At 40.6% G+C, this 14700-nt stretch overlaps 1 protein-coding gene across 1 annotated transcript in view; it reads left to right on the top strand.

Annotated features, from left to right (window-relative positions):
* The window catches only part of CGRRF1 (cell growth regulator with ring finger domain 1), a 30326-nt gene continuing 15626 nt past the window's right edge, over positions 1-14700 (top strand). The window contains exons 1-2 of the mRNA XM_044230771.1: positions 1-212; positions 13885-14024. Of these exons, the coding sequence (XP_044086706.1) occupies positions 109-212; positions 13885-14024 (244 nt within the window). The 5' untranslated portion in view covers positions 1-108. The remainder of the gene's footprint in view (positions 213-13884; positions 14025-14700) is intronic.

Raw genomic sequence — 14700 nt, 5'->3', positions numbered from 1 at the left:
AGTGCGTATCCACAAAGTTTGTCAGCTCCGAGGCGCCGTAGTGGCTTTTACCCCAGCCGGGTGGGCCGGGCTGGGCGGCTGAAGCTCGGCTCAGTGTAGGATATCCTGATGGCTGCGGTGTTTCTGGTAACGCTGTATGAGTATTCGCCGCTTTTCTACATCGCAGTGGTCTTTACCTGCTTCATCGTGACCACCGGCCTGGTATTGGGATGGTAAGTGCCCCATGGTTAGAAACAAGGGACGGAGGGGCGGACAGCTGGGGCAGTGGGGTCGCGGAGGGCAGCCGGAGGAGGGGTGCATCGGCGCCGGGGGATCCTGCGGGGCTGGGGCGCCCGGGGCTGGGGGTGGGGGGAGCTGGTGTCGCGAACTCCGCCTGGCTCCGGGAGCAAAACAAGGTGCGGTGTGCACCTGCATCACTGCTCTGCATCGCTGTGTCGTCCCCGTCGCTGCGGGTATCTGGGGGTGGTGCCGGGTGGAGGTATTTTACCCAGCGTTGTTTCTAAGAGATAAAGCGGTCTGTCAGGGCCTGGTCTCGGTGTTGGGATAGAGTGCTTGACCGGCAGGCTTCTGTCCCGGATTGGGGCCTACGGTGTGCCCGGAGTGAATCGGTCACCTGCGGTACAGTGCACAGACGTGGACAGTAAGCACAGCTGATTGTTGTTCTCACCAGAATTGAGGACTTGGCCTCAGATCTTTGAGCGTAACTTATAACTGAACTCCGTTACCGTTTGAGAATTTAATGGTTTCTAGATACATTCCACGCCTTTTGAAGTAATATTTAGTCGGTGGAACTGTGAAGTCATAATTTTAGAGCTGGAAAAGACCTTTGAGATAAGTTACATTAACGGGTAGGGGCAGTTTACGCATTGGAGACAGGGAGAATAGACTGTTAGGTAATCCTTGAGCAATTGTTCTAGCTCAGAGATTCTAAAATTTCTCTTTCGAGGAGATGCCATTGTATCATGCTTAGAGAAGCCTTATAAATACAGCTAGTTGAAACTATCTTACTAATTCATCCATTGCAGAGGGAAACATGAGCTCGATTTTGAAGAATCAGTATTTTGAGAAATAAATGAAGTTAAGTCTGTATGGTAGAGGATAGAAGACATTACAGGGGTACATCATTAACATAGAGAGACAGAGGAAGCGTGTTAGTGAATAGATCTGCCTGTTTAAAACGAATCTTAAAATACCCTTTAATCACATATATAGGATTACTTTACAGAAAGGAAACAAGTCCTTGTTAATTTCTGAAACTATATGCCTTCTTGAGAAACTAAGCCCAGTCTTAATACTTCCGTACTGCCCCTCACCCTGCCAGCTGTTGAACACAAAATTCCTTGTTTTTGAGTGGGAGAAGACTAAACCAGTCTCACACAATTTGTTATTCTTGACTCACCAGATTTCACTGCTATTTAGTGTTCATTTCAAGAAAGTTTGTAATTGGAATTTGCAACTTGGTTGCCTAAGTGAGTAAAGCAGTTTTAACACAGGATTTCTTAATGACTATAATGTCAGTGTTATTCTCTTAAAGAAATATGATTTTCCTCCATTAAGGAAAATAGGTAACTAGTTGATCATTGCATTTTATCCTTAAATTTTAATTTTCTGGGAATGCCTGGGTGGCTCAGTTGGTTAAACAGCTGCCTTCAGCTCAGGTCATGATCCCAGTGTCCTGGGATCGAGCCCCGCGTTGGGCTCCTTGCTTGGCGGGGAACCTACTTCTCTCTCTTCCTCTGCCTGCCCCTCTGCCAGCTTGTGCTGTCAAATAAACAAATAAAATCTTTTAAAAAATTAATTTTCTGTAGGCCAGATAATTAGATATCTTAGGTATAGTACTGGGAAGAGGAAAATGAGTGAGGGCCACATGGCTAATGATGGCAGTATCTGTGGGTAAGGGTAGTCAGGAACCTCATGACCTCATGTTTGTACTGGTCAAGAGACAGACTTTGGAGTCAGACAGACCTAGATGCAAATTCTGGCTCTGCCAAATTTAGGACTTGTTTTGAAAACGTAATGACTGCCTAACCACTCCATTTGGATATGACTTTGAAGGGTGGAAGGCCAGATAACTAGAATTTTTGAAAGTCTGGGCTAAGTATTGCTGAAACCGTGTAAGTCCCAATCACTTTCTATCTAGTTATCTTGAACCTAACTCAACCATTACCTTTAGCTGGGTTACCTTTGTCTAGGCAAACTTTTTACTAGTGTTTATTTGCTAACATAAGCCAAGGCAATGGGTACATTGAGTAGAAACAAAGAAAACCATGTAGATCTCATAAAAGCAACTTTCTGATAATACCCCCGACAGAAGGTAAACCCATGAATCCACTATGCTTTTCACCTGTGTCATGTTTTTTTAACTTCCCAAAATATAATCCCTATTGGTTTTGTATCTTCGCCATTATCTCAGTACTGCTCTGATTTTCTTTTCCACTGCTTCTTTCTCATGTTCTCCTTGTCTGTTTGCACTGTGTGGGAGTGGAGAAAGAACAGGAACATTTGAATCCCAATAGCAATAGCAAAGAATCGTGCCACTGAAGTATGGTATTTCTCTTTAACTCTTGGTCGTTTTGTGAGCTCTAATACCTCACATTTATTAAGCTCTTGCTATTTGCCAGGTGCTGTGCAGAGAGGAGACCAAAATGCCATACATCCTTTAACAGTTTCATATAATGGGGGACCCTGACTCTGCAGCTGCCCCCTGCTTCCTCTTGACTACAGGCTATTAAGCTATTGTCCCTCAGCTTCATAGCACCCCTTTAGATTCTGTTTTGTGAATCTGGGGCAGCACCTCTAAACCACATTTCTTCTCTGCTAGCTGGCTGCCTAGCAGGCTTTGCCAGCAGGGGAGGGTGAGTGGAAGGGTAGAGGACAAAAGGGCTTGCTGCTTCCTGTGTGATTCTTTTCTTGTCTCTCTCACCACAGTGGTAATGCCTCACTCTGGCATTAACAGTTGGCCCCAGTTTTTCCAATTTGTAGTTTTCCACTCTCTTAGAACCAGCCATCACACCCCTTCAAAGATATCAATACCATTTCCTCAGATCTGAGTCCCAGCTCCATGGCAGTCCTTGCTCCAAATTTCTCAGCTGTAGTAATTCTCCTTATCCCTGTTTTGGAGTGATAGCTGTTTCCTACTGGTACTACTTCTATGATGCTCACTGTCCCCTTTTAGCGTTTTCAGTTCTTCAGCATATGGTTAACAATTAACCATATTAAATTCCCTCTGTTAAAATAGCTTTTGTGTTTTTGGTCTCCCGGTTGGACTTACAAAAGATATTAATAAAGAAATTGTTACTACAATTGGAAACCCTGGCGGGGTGGGGGGTGCTTTCAAAGATGGGCTTCAGCGATTGCATCTTCGGCTCCTTGCCAACATGATATAAGGTCCTAGTAATCAATGGCAATTATTTGCATAGTGATTCATCAGATTGCTACCTTTGATTGATTGTGATAAAATGACTTCTGAAGTGTTTAAAGTGGTTAAAGCACTTTTTAACTATAAGGACTGAGGGATGGATGGGATGGTTGCTTCTCAGATCACTGGAACGCTTACAGAAAGAAAATGATAAGCTAACATCTTAACACACTCAGGGCAACCCTTAGAGAATCAGAGAGGTTCTGGGTTCTAAAGCACTTTATTTCATGTAGCCACAGAACTAAATATTGAACAAAGTTTTAATTGTGCTGCTAATAGAATTATACAGCCTTGTCAATGTCTCGTTGAGGACACTGAGTGGAAAGAACCAGACCCCTGAGACTTGGAATGGGAACATCTGAATTGGCTTGGATAAAACTGAGAGTCTTGAAACCCCGGTCATTCTAACTCTCCTTTATAACCTTTCCTAGAATAATTGCTTTGCAAAGGATGTCTATACTCAAGACCTATCTTTATAACCTTTTGCTGTGAGGCCCAGATCTCTTCATGTTCCAAAGGACAGGAACAAAATCCAACTTGCTTGGAAAGAGCTTAGCTTCTAAAAGATGTGCAAAATTTTGCTAATTTGTGTCATTGCAAACAATTGATTGTAAATAGATTAGGCCAGGAAGGATAGAATGTAACAGTAAATCAGATAAAATGAATTATTTCTTTTCTTTTCTTTCTTTATTTTTCAGTAGGCTCCACTTCAGTGTGGAGCCCAAGGCAGGACTTGAACTCAGGACCCTGAAATCAAGACCTGAGCTGGGACCAAGAGTTAGATGCTTAACCAACTGAGCAGCCTAGGTGCTAGAGATAAAATTTATTGATCTGGGTGTGTTCTTAAGAAATTCTGAATCTAAGGTATTAACTCAGATGTGGTTGACTGAAACTTAGACTCAGTGGTGGCCTGTATGTAATAAGGTTAAGGTGCTAGAACTTTCCTGGCATAACGAGGAAAGAATCTAACAGTTTAGAAAGATAAGAATATTGGACTGGATTTATTATGTGCAACCTGCACACCCATCCCCCTACTGCATCCTTGAAGACTTCACAGAAGAGGGCACTTTTTCATGAGGGCACTGAGAAATAAATTGCTGAGAGGAGACTTGTATCCTTGAAAATCTCTGTTCTCTCTAGGCTGTTTGTGATGGTGGGAGCTCCTGACCTGAGGTCCAGTGGCACCTCATCAGAGTCGAGGTGTACATATGTTCCATAATGGGCAGTGGAGGACAAAGCAGAGAATGTTTTGGCTCACAAGGATTTTTGGCGGTGGCTAATGGATTAGAGTGTTTCTAGGAATAAAATAGATGGGCAGCCTACTAAATGCTACATGAACTACATAGAAGGAGAAACTCCATGTCTGGAGCCAGAAACCTGACTTGAGTGTTCACAACGGCGAGTTACCACCTTTCACCCAGTTTATAGATATAAGCCAATCCATAGACCTAGAATGTCTGATTAAGGGGAGGTCAGATCCCCTGGAGGAAGGACCTTGTACCCTTCTGTGCTGCCACAGGACATACTCTAAATCATCCTCCAGATCTTTCTCAAAAGCTGTTGTCTCTCAGAAGCAAACATGCTCTTCTGTACTCTGCGTGGTAATACTGGGACGGGGACTTTGCATGTTACTCTTATCATTTGCTCCCTATTAGAATCTGCCAGTAGATGATGCTAGAAAGAAACAGGAAGGCTGGAGGAGGAAGAAGGGACTTCTGCTTAACAGTTTGCTTCCTTTTCCTGGTCTGCATGCCTGTGGCACTGACCTTTGCCCTGGCACTGGCAGTTGACCCGAGTAGCAGCAGTTTATTTTAGTTGACAATTTTTCCTAGAACTAGCCTCATCACACTCCTTCAGCGGTATCAGTGCCAGTTGGCAACACTCCTACCACAAACGTCTGCATGCCAGCTCTGGGGGAATCCCTTATCTAAGCTTCTAAATTATAATAATCCCCACTCTATGGGGCACCAGGGTGGCTCAGATGTTAAGTGTCTGCCTCCGGCTCTGGTCATGATCCCAGGGTCCCGGGATCGAGCCCCACATCGGGCTCCCTGCTCGGCAGGGAGCCTTCTTCTCCCTCTTCCACTTCCCCTGCTTCTGTTCCCTCTCTCACTGTGTCTCTCTCTGTCAAATAAAGAAATAAGATCTTAAATCATCATCATCATCATCATCATCATCATCCCCACTTTTCCCTTTGTTTTTCCCCACCCTAAGAGTGATAACTGCTTTGTGCTAGGATACCTCAGTGTCTTGCATTTTCAGTCTTTAGTACTTGATTAACAATTCTTTTGAAAGACTGACCTTGACTATTTCTCATCTCACTTGTTGAATGCAGTAGGATGTCTATGTGTGATGAGGTTGGTGATGAGGTACAGATTCTTCCTTAGGAAAAGAACATGACTGGTTTCTGTTTGTTTAGAGTGCACAATACTCCACCCTTGCATTGGCAAGATTTTTTTTAGAGGAATCTAGAAGAAAACACAAAACTGTTAGAAACAACATTTCAAGCCTTCGGAGGGCCTTAAGGTCACTTATTTTAAACCCTCATTTTACAAGTAAAGGCACGGAGTTTTCGAGACTGGGTCATTTTCCCAAAGTCCTATCATTAGCACAGCAGTTCCCTCAGAGACAATCCTCTGAGTTTACCCACGAAGGGCTTTTTTATCCTGATCCAGTGTCAGTATCCAGCTACTGCATGAGACCATCTTTGGGAGATCACCGTAGAGAGAAGGCCCCCCAAATTAACAATTGCATGTCTGTTTTCTGGCTTGAGAACTCAGAGCTGAAGGGGTAATAAAAATTGTTTACTGCTGATCCTAAAATTTTATCTTCAAAGTAACCTTTATTCATGAGGAGCTCTATGAGACTCCAGACACAAGGAAAGGAGGTCTGGTCTACCAATTCAGCCTCTGATTAAAAGCTTTGGAAGTGTGTGCCACATAAGACATTATATGAGCAATAAGAAAAAATGTGGTCAGAATTGGAGGTCCGGGGCGCCTGGGCGGCTCAGTGGGTTAAAGCCTCTGCCCTCAGCTCGGATCATGATCCCACGGTCATTGGATCAAGCCCCACAATGGGCTCTGCTCGGCGGGGAGCCTTCTTCCTCCTCTCTCTCTCTCTCTCTGAGTAATTCTCTGCCTACTTGTGATCTCTGTCAGATAAATAAATAAAAATCTTAAAAAAAAAAAAGAATTGGAGGTCCACAGATTATTGCTGTGTTAGAAGTTTAAACATTATGAACAAGTATAATAAACAATTTAGAAATGGGAAAAAGCAGGGGTGCCTGGGTGGCTCACTCAGTTGGGTGTCTGCTTTCTGCTCAGGTCATGATCCTGGCACCCTGGGATGGAGCCCTGCATCGGGCTCCCTGCTTGGTGGGGAGTCTGCTTCTCACTCTCCCTCTGCCACTCCTCCCTGCTTGTGCATGCATGCTTTCTCTCTGTCAGATAAACAAACAGAAATCTTAAAAAAAAAAAAAACATAATTATGAAAAATCCAGGAGGAATAAGTATAAAATTGTAACAGTAAAGGAAAGAGAATAGAAAATCCTCTTTGTGGTAAAAAGGGGGACAAAGTTTAGGTAAAAGAAAGTAATGAATGTTTAGAAGCATTTGTTTAGTTAGTATGTCATTACTAACAGTTGCCAACTTGACTTCAAGTGGAAAAAGATAAAGGTGAATTTATCATTGAAAAGATTGAAAAGAAATTGAAAAGAAAACTTGTCAGTTTTCTTTTTTACTATTTTATTTTATTATTCCTTGTAATGTCATATCAGCTGTAATCTGATATACAGGGCATCAACATCTTTATTCTAGTTTTTGATTAAAAATGTGGAAAAAGGAGCACCTGGGTGACTCAGTGGGTTAAGCCTCTGCCTTCTGCTCAGGTCATGATATCAGGGTCCTGGGATTGAGCCCTGCATCGGGCTCTCTGCTCAGCGGGGAGCCTGTTCCTCCCTCCCCCACCCCCGCCTGCCTACTTGTGATCTCTTTCTCTGTCAAATAAATAAATAAAATCTTTTTTAAAAATGTGGAAAAGACCAGATGTTAGGTTGTGGCCAGAGAAACGTCATTGGGTCTCTTTACCAGTATTTCACAGAACTATTTTTCAGCACCAATCATGGATTACTATTTGACCAGTCTCTAATTTTTAACCTTATTTCAGGTCATCTCTGCATATAGGCTTTTGAGTAATATGTTAAGGATAGAAACATTGATCCTCATCGAGCAGGTTAAAACTGTGGAAGTTGTGAATTTTTGTGCAAAAATGAGGAAGTTCATGTTGGGTCAGGTATGTGAAAAGGTTTAGGATTATAGTAGGCTGAAAGTTCATCATGAGTCATCTGTGTGTTAGCTGCCCCAAAACCAGCTTACTTGATCTCAGACTACATTAAACATAATGCTTTGGAGAGGTGTGGTCGGACTGTGTGCAACGTCACTCTAGTATATAGTGAATTCTATCTTCCCTCACTCCCCAACACTTGTTTCCCTCAAAGCATAAGGATATTGAGGTAACAGGGCTGGTGAAGTCAGATATGGACCCAGAGCCTTGATTCAGCATTGGCCGTTCTGGTCATGCTTGACTAAGTCCTTTAAGAGGACAGGAGTACAGAAATGTCCGAGATCTTAATTCAGAAGTGTGGCAGTGTCAGGACATGATTCAGATTAGCCGGTAATGGAAAGCCAAAGAGCAAGAGCATTAACCTTAAAGGAAAAAGTTAATAACTGTGTAAAAACTAAGAGCTCTGTTCATCAAAAGATACCATTATGAACGTGAAAGGCAAGGTGCAGGAGGGGTGAAGCTATATCCAACAAAGGGCTCACATTCAGAACATATGAAGAATTTCTATAAATAAAAACAGTCATCTGAGAAATAGAAATTAAAAAAAGAAATATAAATTAACAAGTATGTAGTGCACTGCCACCACATACCTACCAGGTGGCTAACAAGGTTTTGGCCAGTTTTTGGCACAAGGGGAGCATAGGAGGGTAAATTGATGCTACCCCGTAGAACAATCTTTAGCCTTCTCCTCGGAAGTTGAAGAAGCACAGACCCGGCCAAGAAATACCATTCTCAGTATATGGGCACCTAAGAAAAAATGGGGGTACACCCATGTTCACCAAGTGCCTTGTATGACAATGTTGATGTAGGCATTATTCGTGATGGCCAGAGTGAGGACAACTTAAACGTCCATTAAGAGTAGAACGAGGAGGCAAGTTACAGCATATTGATTGTACAGTAGAATATTACATAGCTACAAAGATGTGCTAGATATAGCTGCATGGATAAATCTGCAAGCATAACATTATAAAATAGGAAGTAGAAGTGTACACAGCATCCTTCCACTTACATAACAATTCAGAAACAGATACACTAAATTACAGCAATTGAAGTCAAGATACTGGAGAGGGAAGGGATAGTGCCTGGGAGGGGACACCAGAGACTTTCTGAGAATATTGTTCGGGTTCTTCACCCGAATACTAATTACTTTCTAATTCATTGAACTATGTTTTGTGTACTTTTCTGTGTGTTATCCTTCACGGTAAAGAGGTTATGTATGATACAAAGGCCAAGGGTTTAGCATGATCCATAATACCAATTTTAAAAGATGTATTCGACTCAAATCTAGGACCTTAGGCCATTAGAAAATGCAGACCCAAGACAAAGCATGAGATGGAGAAAAAAATCTAGGGAGATGAATTTCTTCTAATAATAAGTGTGGTTTGGCAGCTCTTGATCTGATACTGGGCGAAGCAGCCTTGGATAAGCATGTTTAAAAAGAAGCACACTTTACATCTCAAATTATTTCTTCCATTCCGAAGTGTATTCAAAGCCACAGAATAGATATGGTGTATCTTCCTACAACACTGATGTTTTGTAAAGATTTGGAGAAATAATACTTTTTGTATTAAAACCAGATAAATCATAGAATAAATAAAGCACATTTTTTCTTGAAAATTTATTTATTTATTTATTTATTTAAAGATTTTATTTATTTATTTGACAGACAGAGATCACAAGTAGGCAGAGAGGCAGACAGAGAGAGAGAGGAGGAAGCAGGCTCCCTGCTGAGCAGAGAGCCCCATGTGGGACTCTATCCCAGGACCCTGAGATCATGACCTGAGCCGAAGGCAGCGGCTTAACCCACTGAGCCACCCAGGCGCCCCAAAAATTTATTTATTGATGTGTAGTTGACATGCAATAAATAAAACAATTGCAGAGGAATTCTGTGCTTACAAAAGGCTGCTTTCAGATACTTCTCCAAAGCCCTGCTTTTTGGGTTTCTGACTCCTATACCTTTAAAGATTCTTTAATTGAAAATGTAAGGGGTGCCTGGGTGGCTCAGTGGGTTAAACCTCTGCCTTCAGATCAGGTCATGATCCCAGGGTCCTGGGAGCCCACATCAAGCTCCCTGCTCAGCGGGGAGACTGCTTCCCTCTCCCCCTCTGCCTTCCTCTCTGCCTATTTGTGATCTTTCTCTCTCTGTCAAATAATAAAATCTTAAAAAAAAAAAAAAAAAGAAAGAAAAGAAAATGTTAGGTACAATATGATAAAATATCTGAAATATAATGGTTGAACCTTCAGTAGAACTGAACAAAATGAGCTCTGAATTCCAGAATTTACTGCTGGTAGTGTGGGTGTAAGGAGACAGGCAGTGGGGGTAAAGAAAAAAAGGGGGGGGGTAGGTGGACGGTAGGAAGAATTAAAATGGTGAAGGGGCCAGGAAATAGAATGAGTATATATAGCATAGAATGGTGTTTTCTCCCCTTGTTTTTTTCACTCCAAGGGATGAAGGAAAGAAGAGGGAGGTGTTATCTTATGGCTCTCATGGGAAGATTATATCTTGTGTCCTACCATTTCACATTCCTGACTTAACTGCTAAAAGGCACTGGGGCAGTGTTGGGCAGTGGACACAGTGGCTGTGGGGTAACTGATTCTGAGGTTCAAAAAGGAGAAATTACTGGATTTGTTCTTTCCCTCTAGCTCTTCTGCCAACCCCTTTGTCTACTCCATCATCGGCATTATCATCGCTAGCACTTACTTAGTGCCACACTCTGTTACAAAGGTTTCCAGATGGGAAACCAATTACACAAAGGTTGCGTGATTGCCCAAGGACACATAGCTATTAAGTGTCTTGTTCCTGATTTTAGGAGGAAAGCAGTTTTTCATTAAGTACGATGTTAGCTCTGCATATTTATTGCTGCCCTTTACCAGGTTAAGTTCCTTTACATTCCTGGTTTGCTGACAGTTTTTATCAGGATGAGACATTGGATTTGAACAAGTGCTTTTTCTGCATGTATTGAGATGATCATATAGTTTTTCTTTTTCAGTCTGTTAATATGCTGAGTTATGTTAAATTTTTAATGTTATGTTAAGCCATCCTTCGGTCATGATATATTAGCCTTTTAATGTATTGCTGGATTCCATTTGTTAACATTTTGTTAAGAAGTTTTGCGTCAGGGCGCCTGGATGGCTCAGTGGTTTAAAGCCTCTGCCTTCAGCTCAGGTCATGATCCCGGGGTCCTGGGATCAAGCCCCACATTGGGCTCTCTTCTCGGCCAGGAGCCTGCTTCCTTCTCTCTCTGCCTACTTGTGATCTGTCTGTCAAACAAATTAAAAAAAAAAAAAAAAAAGTTTTGCGTCTATTTTCCTGAGTGATACACGTCTGTAGTTTTCTTGTGCATCTCTGCCCTTTCTCTGCAAACTACATGAAGTTGTCCTTCAGCTCAATGATGTTTTGGGTGATTTGGGGTTTTTTTCTGTCTAGCCTTTTTTTCCTCTCTCTGTTTCATATTGGATCCTTTCTGTTGATAAGTCTTCAAATATACTACTCTTTTGTTCTATAATGTTAAGTCAGCTATTAATTTCATCCAGTGTATTTTTCATCTCCAATGTTGTATTTTTTCATCTTCAGAAATGGATTTGGGTCTTTTTAAATATTTTCCACATCTCCATGTAGTATGCGCAATCTTTACTTACTTTTCTGAAAATATGAAGTGTAGTTATAACAATTATTTCAATATTCTTGTCTACTAGTTCTAGTATACCTGTCATTTATAGGGTCTATTTCTTTAGATTATTTTCTCTCCTCATTATGAGTCATACTTTCTCTTTGCATGGCTGTTAATTTTTTTTAAAGATATTATTTATTTATTTGACAGACAGAGGTCAGAAGTAGGTAGAGAGGCAGGCAGAGAGAGGTGGGACTCAGGCTCCCTGCTGAGCAGAGAGCCCAGATGAGGGGCTCGATCCCAGGCCACTGGGATCATGACCCGAGCCGAAGGCAGAGGCTTAACCCACTGAGCCACCCAGGTGCGCCTAGAGTATAACTTTATACTGTATGTTACTTTTAGTGGTCTTCTCTTGGCATTAGATTTATTGAAGTGGTTTGAAATTTTGGTTTGCAAACTTAATTTTAATAGTTTTCTTCCCTACCCTTTGTCATCACCCTTGCTGTTTAACCATTTTACGATTGTCTCCAACCCAATTCCTAGATGCCTCCTAGTTAAGGACAGGTATTATAATGACATTTCTTTCTTTCTTTTTTTTTAGGATTTTATTTATTTATTTGACAGAGAGAAAGAGATCACAAATAGAGGCAGGCAGAGGCGGAGGGGGAAAGTAGGCCCTGCTGAGCAGAGAGCCTGATGCAGGGCTTGATCCCAGGATCCTGAGATCATGACCTGAGCCGAAGGCAGAGGCTTAACCCACTGAGCCACCCAGACACCTCTTATAATGACATCCATATTGATATTGTCCTAACCCAGCGCCTGGATTCAGATTATGAACCTCCGTCTGGCTCTTGTTTTGAATGGACAACCTATAAAGTCCTCTTACTATGGGAAGGCTTACTTGCCACTGCCTGCTGCCACACTTGGGACCTATCAAACCCTGGCATTAGCCTTACTCATTACTTTATATTTATTTCCCTTTTTTAGAACCGTTAAGATTGTCTTTGAACCCGCTATGTCTCTTTTTCTCCTACCATTTTATTATTAAAATTTTCAAACATACAGAAAACTTGAAAAAATTATACCATGAATATATATATGCCCATCACTTAGGTTCTACAATCAATATTTTGGTATAGAGTCTTTATTTCATATTTGTCCATCTTATTTCTTGATCACTTCAAAGTAATTTGTTACTCTTCCCATAAACACTAAAGCATTGCATATTATTAGCTGGAGCTCAACATTTGGGTGTTTTGTTTTGTTTTGTTTTGTTTGGGGGCAGGGAGTAGGAAAGGGAGAGAGGGGCAGAGGGAAAGGGAAAGAGAGCCCGATGTGGAGCTCGATTTCACGACCCTGAGATCATGACCTGAGCCAAAACCAACTGACTAAACCACCTAGGTGTCCCTCAACATTTTTGTTTATAGTTCCTTTTTTTTCTTTCAAAGTAATATTTATACACAATGAAATATACAAGTCTTCAGTGTTATTAAATGCATCATCTATACTCAAACCTCTTCGCAAGGTATGCAACATGACCATCACCAGAGAAAGTTTCGTCATGCCATTTCCTTGTCAGTCCATACCCCTTCCCCCCGCCTCAGATGCAACCATTGCTCTGTTTTTTATTTCTACTATGAATTAGTTTTGCCTGCTCTCAAATTGTATATTACAGAATCATAGAGCATGTACTCCTTTGTGTAAGACTTCTTTTGCTCAGGATGTTGCTTTTGAGATTTGACCATGTGGCTCTAGCAATAATTTATTCCTTTTCATTGCTGAGTACTACTGTTCCTTTGTTTCAACACAGTTTGGTTTGTTTGCTCATTTCAGTGGGGTCTTTTTGATTTCTCTGTTTATTTTTTATCCACCACTGCTAAGTGTTTGGAGAGAAGAAAGTGCATCAGAGTATAAATGCCATCCTATTAATTTTAAATTACTTTTTTTTAATTGAGTGAACTTAGCTGCTTTCTAACTTGATAACAAATTGAGTTGGGTCTGTTTCATTTTCCTTTTCATCTGTTCAGTGTGCATTTTCACAGCTTTACCTGAAATTTAAAAGTAGAAAGCATGTTATATAAATGAAGTGCTATGTTTGGTGTTTAAATAAAAGTTCTCCTGGCCCATAAATAATATCAGATAGTCTGCATGTTAAATATGAATTTGCTTTTATATCATGTAAAAAGTTCACTAACTCTTATCATGTTTTTGCTGTCATATTAAGTATAATTAATCTCTAATGACTGTACTACTTTGTTATCACCGACAATATTAAAATAGAACTCTTTGTTTCAGGAGTATGTCAGTTCAACCAGCTGAACAATATATTGCATGGGGCCTCTCATCAGTCACTTCTAGATTAATTCTGTAATATAATGTAAACTGAATAAATGAATCTCTTTTTGTGGTACTTGTGTTAAAAGGAATAATTAATGAAGCCCAACATATTTCACATATAACAAAGTTTCAGCATTTGCTAGAATTATGTATTATTTTATTTTTATTTTTATTCAGGTTTGGTTGGGATGTTCCAGTAATTTTGAGAAATTCAGAAGAGACCCAGTTCAACACAAGAGTTTTCAAAAAGCAAATGAGACAAGTCAAGAATCCTTTTGGCTTAGAGATCACCAATCCATCTACAGCTTCAATTACAAGTTGGTGGCTATTTTCCAAAGATCTTTTTCTTCCTATTCCCCCTTTCTTAGCATTTTTCTTTCTACATTGCTTTTTCTTCATTAGACTCAACAAGTATTTATTGAGCACCTGTTTTATTCTGGGCACTGTACAAATAGTACTTTGTACTATTACAAAGTACTAACAAAGACTAACTTTACAACTATTAAACTTTAACTAACTTTACAACTATTAAACTTAAAATAGTTAACTATTAAAGTTAACTAACTTTAACTCTATTACAAAGACTAACTTAATCAACTAGCAAACAGAGGCATTCATGTGAGAAGAATCAAGAATCTTAACTGTTAATGAGAATAGTTTGTTAGGACACTGCCATTTTCATGGGTCTTGAGTGCAGTGAAAAAGGTATGGATTGTATAACATAAACAGTTACTGTAAGGTTGCTAACCTCAAGAACAAGTGTTTTTAATCTGAAATTGTGGTATTTTGGGTCTAAGTTATTTTAGTATAAGATGTTATTCTGGGAGATGGTAATAATAGATGACAATTGTTTGTTTCTGTGCTTACTTGGAAAAATAAATTGTCTGCAAGACTATCTAGGAACCATTGGAGTGAGGGAAAGAAAGGGAGGGAAGAGGGAAGGAAGAAATGATTAAGTTCGGGCATATTCAGGAAAAGCCTCATTAAAGAATG

This window comes from Neovison vison, chromosome 13 (genome assembly GCF_020171115.1).
Source record: "Neovison vison isolate M4711 chromosome 13, ASM_NN_V1, whole genome shotgun sequence".
In the NCBI taxonomy this organism is placed as follows: Eukaryota; Metazoa; Chordata; class Mammalia; order Carnivora; family Mustelidae; genus Neogale; species Neogale vison.
Note: the sequence above shows the minus strand (reverse complement) of the source record. Positions and strands in the feature narration are given on the sequence as shown.